At 57.0% G+C, this 18,413-nt stretch overlaps 1 protein-coding gene across 2 annotated transcripts in view; it reads right to left on the bottom strand.

Moving 5' to 3' along the window:
• Positions 1 to 897: 897 nt before the first annotated feature.
• Positions 898 to 18,413, bottom strand: part of CAMK2A (calcium/calmodulin dependent protein kinase II alpha) — a 56,748-nt gene continuing 39,232 nt past the window's right edge. Inside the window, exons 14-19 of one of the 2 annotated variants that reach the window (XM_045819528.1) lie at positions 15,778 to 15,810; positions 14,735 to 14,783; positions 8,501 to 8,576; positions 5,839 to 5,933; positions 1,590 to 1,818; positions 898 to 1,348 (exon numbers count right to left, since the gene is read on the bottom strand). In XM_045819528.1, coding sequence (XP_045675484.1) covers positions 1,345 to 1,348; positions 1,590 to 1,818; positions 5,839 to 5,933; positions 8,501 to 8,576; positions 14,735 to 14,783; positions 15,778 to 15,810 — 486 coding nt within the window. In that variant the 3' untranslated portion in view covers positions 898 to 1,344. The remainder of the gene's footprint in view (positions 1,349 to 1,589; positions 1,819 to 5,838; positions 5,934 to 8,500; positions 8,577 to 14,734; positions 14,784 to 15,777; positions 15,811 to 18,413) is intronic. The other variant, XM_045819536.1, reaches the window with a different exon arrangement.

Here is an 18,413-nt window from a genome sequence, read left to right as displayed (position 1 = left end):
AGAGCAGACGTGCCAGGGCGCTGCTGGGACCAGCAGACACCGAGGGGGCGGGGCGGACGAGGAAGACGCTTGCCGATGAACCGCCCCCAGAGACGGGTGGGGTGCTGGGGGCGGCACACGGATGGGGCGGGATGACATCCTGGGAAGCGTGGTAGTCAGGACCCCGGGCTGGGAGGCAAGCAAAGAGAAGTCCAGGTGTTTCCATCCTGACGACTCCCCTCGCTCCGCCTGCCCTGATTTACTGGTGCTTCTCAGCACTGACACCTGATCTGGTCCTCAAAGGAACCTTGGGACCGAAGTTGCAGCGAGGTCCTTCCTGCGGGGGCTGAGTCCCGCAGCCGGGGTCACCATTGGTGACGAAATCCATCTCAGAGATGACATTTAAAAATAAATAAATGAAAGAACTAGAACAGAAAAAAATCATCCTTCTGCCCTCTCCCCACCTTCCTTCCCAACCAACCAACCCTCTTCACACGAATCGAGAGGTCTAATTTTTACATAAATATCCATTAACGCAAAATCCATGTACGAAACACACAGGAGTTTGGCTGTAAAAAGGCATGCGGTCCAAGTAGTGATACCTAAACATTGCTTTCTTTTGCCCCCAAAAAGCAATCAGGTTTTCTCCCTCAGAAGCGATGAAGCTGGAATTCCCCGGGCCTTAATGGGGGGGGGGCGGAATGGGCAGTTAGTGTTGGAGGTAAACGTCAGAGAAGGAGGAAGGAAGAAAGTGGGGGCACCCTGAGAGGATCGCGCCCCCCACGCCGAGGGAGGGAGAAGTGGCGGGCGGAGCTGTAGGGGGAGGGCAGGACGGGGGAAGAGGTCGGGAGCCAGGCTGAGCAGGAGGAGGCTCCTGGCATCCGCTCCTCTGCCGCTCTCCCACGGCGGGGGGGGGGCGGTTCCCTCTGCCTTTCCCGGAGGGGTGGGGGCGGGGGGTGCGCGGTGGGGATCCCTGGAAGGAAAGTGATCAGGGACCTCCCAACTCTGCCTCTCCTTCTGCCCAGCCCCTGGGTGAACGCACAGCTGGGCTGGCCTAGGACAGCCGGGTCGGGGGGCCTGGGGGCCAGCTCGCAGGGCACCGGGGCCTGAGGAAGCTCTGCCCTGGCTGGGGACAGAGACCGAGCGTGCCAGGCGGGAGGCGGGGAAATGTGGCCATTTGCTCTGAAGACACGGAGGCTTTGGGGGGCGAGTTTTCCTGATGCAGGTATGAAGGAGACGGTGACGGTGGCGGTAGGGGGCGATGTGACTGGGGGAATTCCAGCAAAATCCGAGGCGGGAGAAACAGCAGCGACGTTCCAAGGACGAAGAGCAGATCTCTGCGGTACCGCGCCCCAGCCGGGCCCTTCAGCTGGAAGACACGATGTGTGTGGTGGGTACGCGGGTGCATCTGAGGGCGCCCCGTTTTCCTCCGACAACCACCCGGGCCTTCCTGCCTGGATGGAGTTCAGGCCGCCACCTATGGGACCCGCCCAGCTTGTCCCCGGGAACCCGCACGCCTGGTCTCCTCCGGTGGTCCTCTGGCCCCGCCCCACGGACTTCCTTTGGCTCGTCCTAACGACTGACGGATGGCAAGAAGGAGGGGCTCTTACTGGGGCAGGACAGAGGGCGCCCCAGATCTGTGGAAGTGGACGATCTGCCATTTGCCGTCCCGGCGGTGCCAGACACGGGTCTCCTCGGACTGGGCCGTGCGGGGGATGCCGCCGGCGTCCAGGTACTGCGTGATGCGTATGTAGGCGATGCAGGCCGACTCGTCGCCCATCAGGTGGATGTGGGGGTTCAAAATGGTGGTGTGCACGGGCTTGCTGTTCCGGGACCACACTGCAGGCGGGGATGGGAGCAAGCAGAGCGGATGAAACTGGGGGGCTTCCCGCCTGACTTCCTTCACTTCCCCAGCTCCCAGCCACCCCCCCCCCCCACCCCGTGGAGGCCCCTCTGCCTGCCCCGTTTCCAGAGGAGCGGTCTCTGTGACAGGGCTCAGCTGCCCCAGGGGGGCAAGGCAGGACTTCTAGGTGACTGGGTCATATCCCAGCTTAGATACAAAGGATCTCAGGCACCCCGAAGTTGTCAAGTCCGGGGAAATGGAATTCAGAATCATAGTGCCCCAGACACACAGAGATATAGGACGAAGATGATTATAGAGTCAAATCAGTTTAGACTAGAGTTTCAAACCCGGCTCACTATGGAGGCCAGGCAAGTACATGAATGAGGGGCTGAGCCGGGTATAAGATGCTAAATGACAGCTGACAATTTTTGCCTCTGGATCAGGGAGACAATAGGGAGTGGTGGAGACTGTGGTGAATTGCTTACCATACCCCATCTACAGAGGGAGCCCTGTACACAGCTTCCCTGTTAGCTGCTACATGGGTGACTGGGACCCATGTTGCCCCACTTTCTGACTTTTCAAGAGAATCTAGAAATATGGATTTTTATGTGGGGGCATCTCATTTTTAATTATTGGCCAAATTTAAAACATTATGCAGGCCACATAAAACATATATGCAGTCCAAATGTGGCCTGTGAGCTGCTCATTTGCCACCTCTATCCTCGACATGTAGAATTATGGAAACTTGGGCAATATTAAGATGGTTGACTCTCACAGTCTTAGAGTTATGTAAGGGTGGCGCTTGCGGTCATGGGGTGCAGTCATGGAGCATTTCAGGGTAAGGGGGAGATGCATAGCTCTTACAGTCATGATAGAACCAACAAAAACATCTGAAGCTTTTTCTCTGTGGGAGATATTAGCCACCATTATTATTATTATCATCATCATTATTATTTATTATTTTACCTATTCTGATTCTAGGAACTCTTCATGTTTTTTAGCAAGATAGAGAACAAAGACACAGAGAGACGATGACCCAGCGAGGGGCTGGACAGGGGTCACAGGCATCTTGGGCTCCAGAGCAACCCCGTGCTTTTCCTTAGCGTCGCCCAAACGTAGGTCCCAAACACACAGACAGCATGTTTGCACCCTTAGAGGTGCCAGTCCCAGAGTTTATAGCATCGCCCTGGCCAGAGTGGCTCACTTGTTTGGAGCATCATCCCATAAACTGCCAGTCAGGGCACATGCCCAGGTTGCGGGTTCAGTCCCCAGTGGAGGCACCCACAAGGGGCCCCTGTTAGGGTGTATATAAGAAGCAACCAATTGATGTTCCTCTCACACATCCATGTTCCTGTCCCTCTCTTCCCCTCTCTCTAAAATCAGTGGGCATGTCCTCAGGTGCACATAAAACAAATAAAGCATTTAACAAAAACAATCTGTAGTATTAAAAAAAACCCTCCCATCTCCTTTCCCACCCTCTCTGATTCTGATGCCCAGCCAGGTTTGCGAGTCACTGATTTCCTGAAAAATCTGGAATGCCTTTTTTAACTTTCAGGACTGCAGAAAGCCTCCAATAGTATCCATTCCTAACACTATAATCACATTCTACTCAGGCTTTGGATAAAGGACTCAGAGTCACGGAGTCTTAGATGTGTAGACAGACTTTTACAATTCTGGGCTTACAGAGGAATGCCCAGCTTTTATGTTGTAGGCTTGGGAATGACTCAGAGGTCAGAGGTCACCCAGGGGCCCTCCTACAAAATCCAAGGAGGTCTCCGTAAGCATCCTCGACAGCACCCAGGGCTGAAGGCACTTAAAATGATCTAGTTCAACGCATTCATTTAGCAGATCTGGAAACTGAGGTCCAGAGAAGCGATCTAACTTGTCTCGAGCTTGGCCAGTTTCTAAAAGAAATGCAGTAGGACCTAAAAGAAGTCAGTCTCCATGTGGGACTGAATTAGAACAATCTAGAACAATCCCAGAAGGGACAAACAGAGCTCGACATCATTGAGGGCACTAGGCCTTGCTGCTCTTGACGAGGGTGGGGACCCTGAGGGGCATCTGTAAAGAAACAACCACCCTAATGTGCTCTCTTGAATCCACTGTAGGCTTTCAACATCCACCATAGGGGATAGCACGGGAGGAAGAAGCCAGGTGCTCCAGCAGGAGAGGGTAGGCAGGAGGGCGGGGCTTGGCCAGAAGTGGGTGGGTACTCTGGGTCTGGGTCTCATTGGCCCTTTGGTGTGAGCAAGCCTGGAGTTTAGGGGGCTGGTGCTATGATCTGGGCAGAGTGCCTAGATGCTGGCCAAGGGCTAGCACAGGCTCTCCCTGTGTTCTTTTCCCTTTTCCCGTCCCTGAGCCTGGAGAGTCAGTTCAGCCTAGTCTCTGCTCTGCTCCGCTCTGGGAAGACTGTGAAGTGCACACCGGGGACCAGCACCCCCAGAGACAGACCAGTGGAGAGAGCGCTGCAGTGATCTGCTAGGGGGCTCTAGGGCGACGGGCACCACTGGGGGCCCAGCCACCTCTCTTCACGTGACAACTCAGCTCCCACTGCTAACCTTGGAGAATCAGAGTTTGATCGACCGAGGAGAAATGCAGCTTCCTTCTTCACAGCTCTTTGGGGGCATTCTTGAGCCCCTGTACTCTATAAGATTCAGTCAGCTTGGGTGCGGGCAAGAGCGTCCAGCTGGTGGCCACAGATGCGGGGATGAGGGCAGCAGCAGGTGGAAGGGACGGGCGCTGGGGCCAGTCAGGACCGGGGTCTGCCACCGACTTCCTGGGTTCTTTTGGACAAGTCACTTCTCTCTGGGCCTCAGTTTCCCCTTTGGTGTGGTGAAGAGTTGGCCTAGATTCTACTTTAGTCACTTAAATTTCACCTTTATGTTAACCTACAAGGGCCACCCGTACTTCATTAAAATATGTTCTTAAATCGATGAGCATTATTAGTTTATATCAATGTATTTTACAAGAAAACTTTCTGGCACAATCATTAGTGAACGCCCAGTATCACAGAACACAACTTTCATAAGTCCAGTGGAAACGAAATGAAGTTACGGAACCCTAGCTCACACTCCTGCCTGCGCGAGCTCTCAGCCCGAGATGCTGCTCTCTTTGATGAAGAGGGAAATTAGAAAGCGTTAAGAGGCATTCGAGACAGACTAGCACCCAACGGAGCCTTTGCCCTTGCTGGAGCCAGACGTATGGAAAGAGAGTCTGGAAAGGGACCAGCGTTCTCACTGAGAACCAGTGTGGTTCTGAGTGCTGCCCATGTGCCCTGGAGTCATCTGGGGGAGCCCCAGTGGCCCAGGCCCTCCCTTTGGAAGACCCTGGATATGTCACCTCCCAAGGCCTTCCTCCAGGTCCTCAGCTGCATGATCCTAACTTGCAGACCCTAACTTGCAGGGGCCCCGTCTGACCCCTGGCCAAGGCGAGACACAGTGAGAGAGTGCCCAAGGTCAGGCCCAGGCTCAGCCCCCAACAGCCCCTGGGTGCAAAGCTACCGGGTCTCTCCTGCAGAGGTGAGGCCCCGGAAGGACAGACATGCGGACAGAGACCTAGACAAACAGGCAGGGCACAGCAGCATGAGTTCCGGGCCTCTCTTCCTGAGACTGCCCACCCAGAGGGGGACACTTGCACAGCAACCCACGAGCCAGCTTGTGACCAGTTGGGTGTTAAGATGACTGGATCTTGGGTGTGTGCCCTCGTGGGGAGGCTTTCTTATTTGTAAAATGGGAATAAGGCCTTCCTGGGGAGGGTCACAGGCAGGAGAAGGCTGGGAGGGCTGGTCACGCTTCTCCCAGATCCCCATCCTCAGCCACAGGAGGGACAGCTGGCAGTCGGATATGCCAGGGTTAGGAGAGGGAGCCACGGCGGTACCGACCCCTGTCCACATGGGATCTTCCTCTTCGCTGGCTGCTGAGCCGCCCTGGGTGCCCTGCCCGTCACCCTGCTGTGCCATCCGGCAGGACATGGAACAAGAGCAGACAACAGGCCCCCAGACAGAAGGGATTGCTCACGGTTTTCAAAATAGAATCGATGGAAGTCCAGGCCCTCGACCAGGTTCCCCAGGGCCTCGGGTTCGAAGGCTGTCATCCCGGGGTCACACATCTTCCTGGCGGGAGGAAGTCAGAGGAAAGAGGGGCTGGGGTGGCCTCTCAGCGCTACCCTCTCATCCCGGGCCTGGACCCAAGGAGGGTGAGCCTGTGAAGCTGGAGTGATTGCACCCACCTTACCAGATCAATGAGGCAGATGGATGGGAAAGGGGCTGGAGAACTGTGCAGTGTGGGGCATCCCTGCCTAGTTGGCGCCATTTAGAACTGGGAAGCCTGGGTTCAGGTCCTGGCTCTGCCATTTTCCCAACAGGTGGCTTAACCCCTCCAAGCATTCATTCATTCTGCATGAACGGCGTGCAGATTCTGCCCTGCACGATTCAGCCTGGGTGCTACGCTCCAGATCGCATCCCATCCTTCTCTCTCCCCAGGGCAGCAGATCCACAAGGGGGATTTCCTAATTTGTCTTCCTGGGAAGGAGACGTTTTCCTTCATATTAAAGTGACTTTTGCTCACCAAGAAGGGCTGTCCTTGGACAGGGTGCGTTTTGCTACTTTAAGCAAAGATGCCCTACTGTTAGCAGCAGCCCCCACTGTGAGCCTCTTTCCTCTTGTGTAAAATGAGGAAAAGAGTGGTCCGCAAGGCAATGCCCAGGAGGAGGGGGCTGGGGCATGGCCCGGGAGGCCCTGGGCCAAGGGTTTGCAGGGCAGTGCTCCCTTCCACGTCTCAGCCAGTCTCCCGGCAGACCCTGACAGCTGTGTGGCGGAGGGAAGAACTCTCTCCCCTGTCCCCAGGTCTCCACAGCACAACATGGACTCCTGTGACAATGACAGTGAAACCAAGGACAGAAAGTACCCCAGGAAAACCGAAGATCCCATTCTGGGGGTGGCGGTGGAATTGGGGACGATTGGAGGAGGGTGCCAGGCTCAGCAGTTTCTGAGCTGGACACCACGGCCAGTGCAGGGTGCTCTGTCCCAGTGCTGCCCTGACTGTCCTGTCCCTGTGACCCAGGCAACTTGCTTTTCCACTCAGGACCTCGAGTTCTCCAGGTGGATTAGCCCGGGGCTGGGAGGCTGGGCTCAGACCACAGGGGATGCTCAGGATCCTTTCAGCAGCAGAATCCTCTGAGGCTGGGGACTGAGCTCGAGCCTCCGGGAGGCTGAGCACCCCCAGCGGGGAAGCCCCTCTCCAGGAGGTCCCAGGGCATCCCCGCCTCCGGAGGAGACCACTTGCTCCAACTGCACTGTGCATGTAGGGCAGCCAAGGCTCAGATACGAAAGGACTTAACCAAGATTACACAAGGCCAGACCCAGGGCACCTCAGGCCCCAGAGGTCACAGTAAGGGGTCAGAACTTACAGTGAACTACAGATGCCAGAGGCGGTGACATCACAGAGGTGGGAGCGGGCCCCAGAAATGTCACTGGGATGCTCAGGGCCCACGGGACCCACCTCTTTCCCTCTGTCCCTGGCTGTGCCCTACCAGAGCCACTCTCTGGTTCTCCCACGACTGACTTAACTCTCTAGGGCCAGGACAAAACCCATTCAACAGCGCATTCCCATGCTCTGAAGCAGCACCCAGTGCACACACACCCGGGCCACCCCTGTGCACACAATGCAAATGTGCATGCCAGGACAGGTGCATGCGCACACAGGTACAGGCAGCCTCAGTCTCACACCTGCACCTTCCCAGGTCCTGTTCCTCCAAAGACCACCAGTAAACTGCCGGGGCTTTGCCACCCGTTGCTATGGAAACCCTCCTACAGCGGCCTGCCAAGCCTTTGGGAAACACACTTCAGCTCCTGGGCATAATGGAAACCAGGAATAGGCTGCCCAAGGAGCAAACCCCACCTAGATTGTTCCCACTTCATCTGAACCCAACAGGTAGGGGTCACTATGCTTTAACTGGCAGCCTTTGACCACTGAAAAGTATATGCGGGGTCTCCAGACCCAGGCCTTGTCAGCCCTGGCCAAGAGACTGAGGCTTCAGCCAGGGATCCTGCTCTCCCTAGAGCCAGCTGAGGGCAGCAGGCTCAGAGCCTGCTTCTGGACCAGACCAGGAAGGGCGTGTGGGTGACCACCAGGGGGCGCTCCAGCCCAGCCTTTGCACCCAGCTGCCCCTGCAAAGGCTGGCCCAGGTGTGTAGGGAACATCTTACACCACCTTTCATTGTGCTATTTTTGTGCACACTGCCTTATTCTCCGGAGGATTTAAGGTTCCATTTTGAGGTTCCTTTGCTCACCCTTGCTCACTGGAGGTGCATACCCTGTGGACTCCTGCCCACCCCTGCCCAGGTGAGCTCAGAGGTCTGAGGAGGTCCGGGTTGAAGACCCAGGCCCATGCGGCAAGACTAAGGAAGGGCCTGCCTTCCTCTGCTCCTTCCCAGCTCATCTCCTGGGGGACTCGATATGAGGGGCAGCAGGAGCAGGACCAAGATATGCAGAAGCGTTGTGAACAGAAAGCTTAAAAGCATAAAGTCTGAATGCCAAGCGGAAAGACAAGTTCATTCTGATTCACAGCACATGCAGAGTGAACGACTGGGGATCAGAGACGAGGACCCCCGAGGTCAGCCGCCAGCCCCTGAGACAACAATCCAGGAGGAGGACATGCAGGATGGTCTCAGCCAACTCACGTGTAGGACTCAAAATCTCCATTGCTTATGGCTTCGATCAGCTGCTCTGTCACTTTTATAATTTCCTGTTTCCGCACTGCAAGGCAGGAGGGGACACAGAAATAGCAGCAATCGTGACAGTAATAAAGCACCAACTACCATTTCCTGAGTCCTCCTCATGTGCCTGAGGGCCCCGTACACACTGCCTCATCTGTCCTCAGGGTAGCTGGGAGAGGTAGATGGCATCACTCCCATTCCACGGAAGCAGCTGAGGCCTAGACAGGTGAGAAAGGTGTGGAGGTTCCCTCAACTACAAGGACAGATCCAGTGTCTTAGCTGGCAGCCTCCACCTCCAACAAGCAGCCATGGTGGGCATTCCGACCTAGACCTGTTTTTGATTCCAAAATACACTTCCGTCGCCTCGCTTTACCCCATAAATCAAACAAGGCAAGTGTGGTGGTCGCCACTAGCAGTCACAAACTGGGGGCTCTCCTGTGGCCCAGACCAGGCTGCTAAGGCAGGTCTCAGGGCTTACTCATTCCTTAGGTCTGGGGGAGCCTTTTGCTCCATTGGGGTGCCTGTAGGGCACTGAGCTTTCCAGAACTTTCTAGGCATAATGAATCCCAGTTGCTGAGACCTGGCCTCCCCTGCCATCCCTGAAACAACATGAACAGCTGCTGTCTTTCTGGTAGAGGAACAGACATCAATTTTCTCAGTGGGTGTGTCGAGTTCTGAGCCCCAGTGGCCCCATCTGTAAAATGGGGACACCATCACCTCTCCTTCGTTCAGTGCCACGAGTGCCGTGGAAGGAACCCAGGCTTCGGTACCAGACAGGCTTTGTCTAAATTCCAGCCCAAACCCTTACAAGGTGGGCAACTGGGGGCTGTCCCATGAGATGACAGTGTCCCCACCCGGGGTGGGTGTGAAGGTCGGGGGACGGGACGTGCACAAAGCACTCAGACCAAAGCCTGGCACACAGTAGGTACACGATGCAAGTGCCATTTGCTACACCCCCCTCACAGCTGCCACAGCTGCTTCTCGTGCACACCCTGGGAGCCGGGCAGGGTCAGTGTTCCCACCCGACACCCGAGGAGGCTGAGCCTCAGTAGCGAAGGAATTTGAAGTCAGGTGTCCTGGCTCCTGGAAGGACAGTCCTAGGGAATGGACACGTCGCCCATTTCTCGGTCTGGGAATGTGGGACAGAGATCTTGCCTGGCTGAGGCCCTGTCCCTGACCTTTTCCTCACCCCCACCCAGGACACCCCACCCCATCTCACACTGGGGAGCTCCCCTCAGACCCAGAGGACACAGTGTCACAAAACAGCCAGGCTGGAAGAACCCCTGGAGAGCAGGGACTCAGCCTCTTTACCAAACTGCTGGGAACATACAGGCCTGGCAGGGGGTTGGGACTTGTCCAAGGACACAGAACACATAAGGCGCAGAGTCGGCTCCCAGCCGAGGACCTTTACCTCAGGCTCCAGGGCCCCGCCACTTTCCCTGTCGCTTCGGGCCTGTATGCTGTCTATTCCCCAGCTCCAATATGGGCTTCGTGGAGGCTGGGCCATGGCTGCCCTTGGCGACCAGACCCCGGGAGCCTGGCATGGGCCTGCCCCGAGTTGCCAGGCATTGTGCTGTGTGCCCAGCCTGCAGAATCTTACGACTCACGGCACACCTTCGTGTGGTTATCACTTCCACCTCGGAGACGAGCGAACTGGAGGTGAGAGTAGTCAAATGGTCTGCACCGGGGCACCCACCACCCAGCATCTGCAGCTCCAAAGCCCATCACACGCCCCCACCCCCACGCACACCACCGCCCCTCAGGCAGGGGCCCTGCCCAGCACAGTGCTTGGCACATGGTGGGTGCAGCAGACATGTCAGTCGGCATCTTCCATGTCTGTACCACCATGAATGATGAACTATTTCTCTCTTGGCTCCGCTGTGAATCATCGGGGCTGGCAAGGGGTCCCTCTTAGACTCTGAGCTCTGCCAGGTCACTCTGGGGCCTTGCCTGGGGCTGGAGCGGAGGCAGCAGGAATAAATGAGTGAGTGGCACCAAGCCAGGGTCAGAGGCTGCCGTCTTTGCCCTGTTGCCTGAAATTTCCTAAGTCACCTGGTGGCCTCTACCCCTGGGAACCCAAGAGCCCGGCCTCCTGGCCAACTCCGCCCTGCTCCATGGAAGCTGGAGGCTGAGGATGGGAGAAAACCCACTTCTGCCAGGAGACACCTCATTCCAGCCTCTCCCACATGGAGTCAAGGCAAGGACCCAGAGGGAGCCCATGGGCTCAGCACAGGCACGGATCCGGTGCCACTGCCCCTGCCTCCCCTGTTTGGAAGTCATTCCACAAGCCTGTGCTTGATGCCCTGCCCCCTCTGGGCTGCTCTCCCTGCCATCTCAGACAGGCTAGCAAAGCGGTCAAGGGCATGGATTTTATAGGCAGATTCCCTGAGTTTGGATCCTGGCTCTGCCTCTTAAAAACTGTATGACCTTGGGCAAGGGATGTCCCCATGCCTCAGTTTCCCCATATGTATAATGGAGCTACTAACAGTACTTACCTCATGGGGTGATTCTGAGGACTATGCGAGTTAAGAATGTGTCAGAAGAAATAGCTGGTACATATGTGGTCCTCGCTACGAACCAGCTACTATTCCAAGCCCTTCGTATCAATGTCTTTATGTGATTAATGATGCTTTAACGATGCTTTATGTAAAGCACTTAGAGCAGCATCTGGTGCTCCACAAGTGAGGGCTCTGAGCATTGTCACGTTCAGGTCTTTGAATGGGAAGGTCTTCCGGAGGACAGCCTCTCACCGCAGCCGGGATCCTTCCCAGCAGCCCCGCATGCGGCGGCTCAGTCTCGGTCAGCGTTTGGGGGCTCACGGCCTCCCGGGCAGCCTGCTGTGTGTGCTGTTGGGCAGCTCCTGCCATTGGCGCCTGCCCCCTCCTTTGTTCAGGTTGAAATCTGTCCCCCTGAAAGTCCCTAGTTACTGTCCTTGTCCCTTTCTGCCTTCTGGGGCCCTGCGCTGAGTGCCTGCCCCCTGCACCCTGGACTTAGGCCCTTCCCCGCCAGCAGTCTTCTCAGGGCCGAAGGCCTCCAGGATGTGGTTTGCAGGGTCTGACTCAAGCTGGCCATCTACTCTCCCAGGTCTTTGGGCGATTGCTGAGTGTAAGCACGCAATTCCGGGGTGGCGTGGATGTGACAGAATACCAGGCCGGGAGTAGCACTCCATATCCACTCCACATTCCGGACACTATGCCTCTATTAATGCAACCCGAGGCAGTGCCTAACTTGGCTGTGCCTCCAGCCACTCCGGACACCAAGTATGCCAGCAGTCAAAGCCTAGCAGGCAGGAAGCTCCCTAGTTTCACTCTCTGGGACAAAAGATCTGGGGATCTAGCACTCCGTAAAGCAGGAGAAATTCACTGTGGTTCTGGGCCCTTCCCACATCCTCAGCAATCCCACTGCTGGGTGAGGGGTTCGTCCAGCAGCTGTACAGACTAACCTATGGCATTTCTGTCTGCCAGGCATTCATTTGACAGTGCCGGAGTGCCCCGCAACAGATGGGAAAGCCGGGGTCCCAGAGAGGTTAAGGCTCTCTCTCCAGGCCACACAGCATGCCAAGGCTGAGATGAGACTGGCATTTCTGGCTGACAATTCCCAGAACACCTCTGCCGAGATGCTGAGGTCCTTCTTTGGGCAGCAGAGGAAATCAACTTTCCCCGGCGCTGACCAGGAGGAGGCAGGGGAGTGGGGAGAAGCCCGGCCGGGCCCAGCGGAACTCGGGGGGGGGTGAGAGGCCTGGGGATGAAGCCCGAGGGGCTCTGAAATATTAATGTCCCTTTCTTTGCACAGGGGAAAATGTCCCCTGGAGGACGACATTTCTCATTAACTTTAATGTGAGCTCAGAATCCACCCCACCAGCTGCTATTCTCACTTAGGAAGAAGGCTTAGCAAGTTAACACCAGAACAGGGCTCTCTGAGGCCTCGGGAAGGCACAGGGCTCCTCTGCCCGGCCGAACGTGGGGAAAGCTCCCGGGTGAGCCGGCGCCACTCCCCTCAGATACGGCCTTCCTGTGTGGGGAAACTGAGGCAGGAAGCAGGGCCCAGTTTGGCGTTAAGGACCCTGTGTGCCCTTCCTCATCCACGAGCCTCAGATTCCCTCCTGGAAAAGGGGCCCGGGTGAGCTAAACAATGTTCAAGACCCCAGACTTCCCATCCTGCTCTCTCTGAAGCAGAGGGTCGCCTTGGGAAGGTGGGTGTTCCAGGGTGAAACCCCGAGGGGTGTCTCCCCAGGCGGGAAATGCCTTTGGCAGCTTACACTTTGCATTCGTAGCACAGACAAATTTCGCCTTCTCTTCTAAATAGTTTCCTGTCTGTTTAATCTAGAAATATTTGCCTTGAAATACTCTTTCAGTAAAATTGATGTTCCAAAAATGTCCTGTGGCTTCCTGTCAACCACAAGCTCTAGTTTAAAAAAAAATTAAGATTTATTAAACAATTACCATGTGCCAAACCCTGTGTAAGCACTTTATATTTAGCCTCTCATTCCATCTTCTCAGCAGTCCTCTCAGGTTGGAACTGTTATCATCACCTCTAAACTGTTAAGGAAACTGAGGCTCAGAGAGGTTGAGTAAGTTGTCCAAGGTCAACCAGCAAATGGACCCCAGTGAAGAAGCACAGAACTAGCTTGCCTCTATGGTCTCCATCTGCTCTGAGACCAGGATTACAGGGCCACAGCGTGTCTCCTCAAACTCAGTTTTACCATCGATATAGCGAGCCTCAAATACGGGGACCGCCTTAGAAACACCACGTCTCAGCCCGACACTAAGCTGCAGAATTGGAATGCACAGGGGCGGGGCCAGAATGTAGTTAGAAAATCATTCTGGGAGGGACTTAGAACACTGACGTGGCCCTAACAAGGAATTCTGGTTTTTTCCCTGTTGCTCTCCCTTGCCCCACCACCCCCACCCACTGGAATTCTTCTTCAAGATAATACATTTCTTAAAGGTTGTCACTAATGCCTTCATAGAAAACTGGCCTGCTCTGGTGCCAGGCTATGGCGTCAGTCACCATCCCCCTCCCCCAGCTGGGACTGACCGGAGAGGGACATGCACAGGGCGGGGCTGACCTTCCAGGGTATCCTGGCAGAGTCCGGAGGGAGTCATGGCATTTACTGTATCAAAACAGCCCAATAACCCGGAATTGCAACTGTGCAAAAATATTTATTATGAAACAAAATGCTCTTTCCCCATCATTGTATTCTTTTAGAGGCAAACTATCTGCACGACTGAAGATATCTAAACATCTCTGGCCCAGGCCCCAGACTCTCTGGCCTCCCTGTCCTAGCGGGATGCGGAGGGCTGGGTGCAGACAGGACGCAGACTGTCCCCACCTCGTCTGAGGGTTTGGTGGCCCCTGACCAGAAGACAGTGCTCCGCCCTCCCTTCCCCACGCTGCACGCACCACGCTGCACACACCGCAGCCTCCAGGGTGGTGGTTGTGAGCCGGGCCCTGCAGCCACGCTGCCTGGGCTCAAGTTCTGACTCCCCCCTACAAGCTACGGGACCTGGGGACAATCGACTCAGCTCCTCTGTTTCCCAGGCTGTGGCACGGGCTTCGTTCCAGCACCCACCCCACAGGGGTGTTACGAAGTTCGGGTCGGGGTGAAGTGCTGCCTGTCTAGCCCACAGTGAGCACCCCGAGGAGGCTGCCATTGTGCCCACTGCTGTCCTGACTACTTCCTCTCTGGCTCTCCAATCACACGAGGTTCGCTTCCTCGTCCACCGGAGGGCTTTTGAGGACAGCCAGTCCCCGGCCACAGTCCCTCCCGCATTCTGGGTTGCTCCTGGCAGCGTGACCCGTACCTCCCATGCACCTGAACTTTCTGCATCTTGGTTTTCTCTTCCCTTACGATGATTACAGCATGTTTTTAAAAATCAGCACATTTAAAAAACGCGAAAAACGTGTACTTCCAAAGGAAAATACATACCACTAGGATACATTTATGATGTGAACATGTTAAATTAATTTTTTCTGACACATATTGAAGTAAATACATAACCCCTGCGATAAGAAGCAGCCAGCTAGGCACCACCAGCGAGCTGCGTGCGCCACGTGGGGAAACGGTGTGCTCAGTCTGGAAGGAACCAAAGCGAGGTTCCGTCCAGAGGAGCAGGATGCAGGCTTGGCCATGGGGCTGCCGGTGAAGGGGCCCGAGGAGGCCTGGGGGCCCAGGTGCAGAAGGCGAGGCCCCCCTACCTTTGGTGTCTTCGTCCTCAATGGTGGTGTTGGTGCTCTCTGAGGATTCCTGCCGGAGAGAACAGGGAGCGGTGAGGCCAGCCTGGCCAGCAGGACGGGCGCGGCCCGTGGGGGGCTGCCCGGCTGCCTGATGCTGTGGCCCGGTCTCTGTAAGCCTCATGGGCTCTGACATCCAGATGGTCCCCTGAAAACCCTGACAGACCTCCGAGCCTAAGGAGAGGAAGGGCCCAGCTAAGCAGGCGGCTGCTGGCGGGGGCGTGGATGGAGGGATGGATGCAAGGAGATCCCTGGCCTTTCTGGAAGTGCGGGGAAGGGTTCCTAGGCTCTCTCTGCTTGAGGGAGCCGAGAAGAGGTGTTGAAGAGCAGAGAGGCACATGGTGGCCCCAGAATGGGGAAGGGGTACACACATTGGCAGAAAAGGAAGAGAGAGAGAGAGGGCGGAGGGAGGCCCAGTGCAAGAGAACTGGGCTTTTGGGGGGAGAAAAACCACACGAGCGAGGGAGACAGCGATGCAACCAGAAGAAGAGGGGTGTAGTCCACCGTGCCACCGCGGGAACGCCTAGACCGAGGCAGGGGCTGGCGGCTCCTCTGCCACCGGCGGGCCCTGTGGGGCCTTGCCCAAGAAGGGCCTCTCCAGCGCCCACTGCTTTGGCCAAACCAAGCCCCCCCCCCCGCCACTGCACCTGGCACAGACCGAGCCCTGAGATGAGTTCTAGACCGGAGGGCGGGAGAAGCAAGAAGCCAAGGGCTGGGTGTGGGATGGGGGTCAGATCGGCCTCCGTCCCCAGCGGAGCTCTCCGGCCTGCTGTCAGGCTGCTTGCCGGCCTGGGCCATGGAGGTGGAGGTGTCAACAGAAACACGCCAACAACACACACACACAACACACACACAACGCACAGAGTGTCACACGAGGCACACGTACCAAGCACGCCCTGAGCACCCTCTCCCCGCCCCGGGTTCCCCGTGCAGCCTGCAGGAGGGAGGCAGGAGCGAGGGGTCGAGGCCCAGCATTTACCGGCGTTTGGGAGACGGCAGACACTCACCATTAACTGAACGCTGGAACTGGACTTTCTTTTCTGGAAAAACAAGGAGAAGAAATGGGACAGGAAAAGACACAGCGTGAAAACGGCAGGGAGCAGAGGAACGGACGACAGGGGAGGTGTGGAAGGAGGATGGGCCTTGGGGTCGTCCTCTGCGGCCCCTTGCCGGTCCGGCACGGGGCGAGGAATCAGAGCCACCAGCATCGGCTGACTGGGCGGGGCCAGTCCTCTCTCCCAGCCTGAAGTTCTGGGGCCTCGTGCATGGCTGCCTGGGTCTCACAGTCCAGTCACCGAGCTCCAGGTCAAGCCTCCCTCGGACCAGGGCTCCCTCTGCTCCAGGCTCTGGTGGGGAAGTCAGCCCTGGGTCTCGGACCCGGGTGCCCAAGGCCTCCAGAACCCAAAGTCACTGAAGCACAAAGGGGCCCGACGTGTTGGGATGAGGACCGGTCTCTCCTCCTAGATTCCCCATGCGTCTCTGCTGAAAGGACCCCAAGCGTCATAGTCACTTGGGAAACTTGTCAAAAACACACAGAACCAGGCCCCTTCGAGGAGTTTGGTAACTCGGTCTGGGGTGGAACCTGGGGATCTCCATTTTGAACAATCTCTCCAGGATATTTCGGCGCAGGGCCGGGTGTAGGGACTGATCCTCCAGGCGGCCCTGGCAATTCTGCTGCGGTCACAGCTTCCCCGGGACCGGCCTAGCCAGCTCCTCTATGCTGAGAGAGACACCAAGGCACAGCCAGACCGCAGCAGAGCCCAGAATTTCGGCCCTCGGGCCCTGCCGTGCAGCCTATCCTGACTCTCGGCACGTTTGCAGCTTTCCCCATGTTACTGGCTGCAGAACCGAGGGGAGGAGAGAGAGGACAAATGTGGAGTGTCTTCTCCTCCTTTCAGCTCTAAGCCAGGAGTCTCAGAGACTCATGCTCATGGAAGCTCGCAGGTCAGGATGACACTTGGATTGTGCGGGTGAGAAACCGGGGCCCAGCGATGGGCGGTGATCTGCCGCAAGTCTCTCAGCCGGCTGCCTGCAGAGAGGAGGCAGGACCCCTGAGTGCCGCTATCTCCTCTGTCCAGGCCTCAGGCCCCCACAGCCTGACCACTCGTCAATGGCTTTTCCTTCCCAAGTGCATTCACATCTGCGGTCAGGAGGCTGCTCTGCTCACTGCACTGTGGGGAGAGTGGAGGAGACTGGAGATGCCCTTGGGGTAGGCCTGCCGGGGAGAGGCACTGAATATTCTCTGAGGGCCCTCAGGTCTAATGCTGGGCTTTCTGACTCTGAGATCACCGGGCATTTCCCGTGTAAATGCTCACAGGCTGTGCACCTGCGCCAGCTGGGCCGGACAGTGTGACTGCCAAAGCCAGCGGCCTACGGTCAGCCTCTCCTCTCCTCTCCTCTCCTCTCCTCTCCTCTCCTCTCCTCTCCTCTCCTCTCCTCCCCTCTCCTGTCCTCTCCTCTCCTCTCCTCTCCTCTCCTCTCCTCTCCTCCCCTCTCCTCCCCTCTCCTCCCGGAGTCAGCCTTGCTCCTGGAGGGAGCCAAGCCAGGCACAGAGTTTGTGGGAGGGGACAGGCCCTCTCACCTCAGCTGTCAGCAGAAACCTGAGGAGTGGCCCGGGGATGCCAGGAGGTTCCAGGCAGGACACAGGAGGCAACACAGAGCAGAGACTGCGTCAGATTCGGACGTACAGTGACAGGATGGGACATGGGGGAGAGAAGTCACAACGGCACGGATGGGACACCAACAGGGGCAGTGAGTGGGGCTGAGGGGTGGGAGCGGTCGGCCCCTCCTCACGGCAGCGGAGGTCCTGGGGTGCTGGAGAGGGGACATTGCTCCTTGGTAATAGAAACACTCAGTTCCCCTGAGTCACAAGGGCTGACGATAACCAATCGTAACCCCGCCCCGACCGGCAAGTTGGAGTTTAATTTTCAGGGGCTTTCACCACAAGGAGAGTCACTTCTCTCAGAACCGACCACGTGGAGAAAAGCCCGGCTCTGAGGTCGGCAAGGGTGGCAGGAATGAAGCATGGCCAAGATCGGCCTCGAAGAGCCATTGTAAGTCCATGACGTGCGGCGCTGCGGCGCGCCCCCACTCCAACGGGCCGGTTCCCTCCGGCGTTGGGACCAATCACTGTGTCTTCAGTGAAGCCCTGGGTGACACCGGCGGTGTGTCTCGAGGGCGACATTGCAGGAAGAACCTGTGTTCCCCCACTCGGGCCGAATGTGTGCCCGCTAAAGAAGCACAGGGTGACTCTGCCAGGCCGCGCCGACAGCTGCCATGCTCCCCTAGCACAGATGACAGAAGTGATGACTCAGGCCCCGAAGGGAGGGAATGGTGGGGCCCAGACTCAAACCCTTGGCTTCTTGACTGGAGGCCCAGTTCCACTCACAGAGAAAATAGGACCGGCCCCCCGAGTGACAAATTGCAGGCAGGGTGCCCCCAAGTCCTGGGCAAGGCCCCTGGGTGACTCTGGTCTGCCAGGTGGACTTCCTCCTTCTCCACCCCAAGGAAGGGAAGGAGGGTGCCGAGACCATCTGGCCAGCAACAGCCTCTGAGCTCCTGTTCGTCCACACTCAGGCCGCCCCGAGAAGTCACTCAGGGCCTGTCTGGGCTGCAGGAAGCAGGGCACTTTCTTCAGCCGTGC

This window comes from Phyllostomus hastatus, unplaced genomic scaffold (genome assembly GCF_019186645.2).
Source record: "Phyllostomus hastatus isolate PE091 unplaced genomic scaffold, TTU_PhHast_1.1 phas_contig_150, whole genome shotgun sequence".
In the NCBI taxonomy this organism is placed as follows: domain Eukaryota; kingdom Metazoa; phylum Chordata; class Mammalia; order Chiroptera; family Phyllostomidae; genus Phyllostomus; species Phyllostomus hastatus.
Note: the sequence above shows the minus strand (reverse complement) of the source record. Positions and strands in the feature narration are given on the sequence as shown.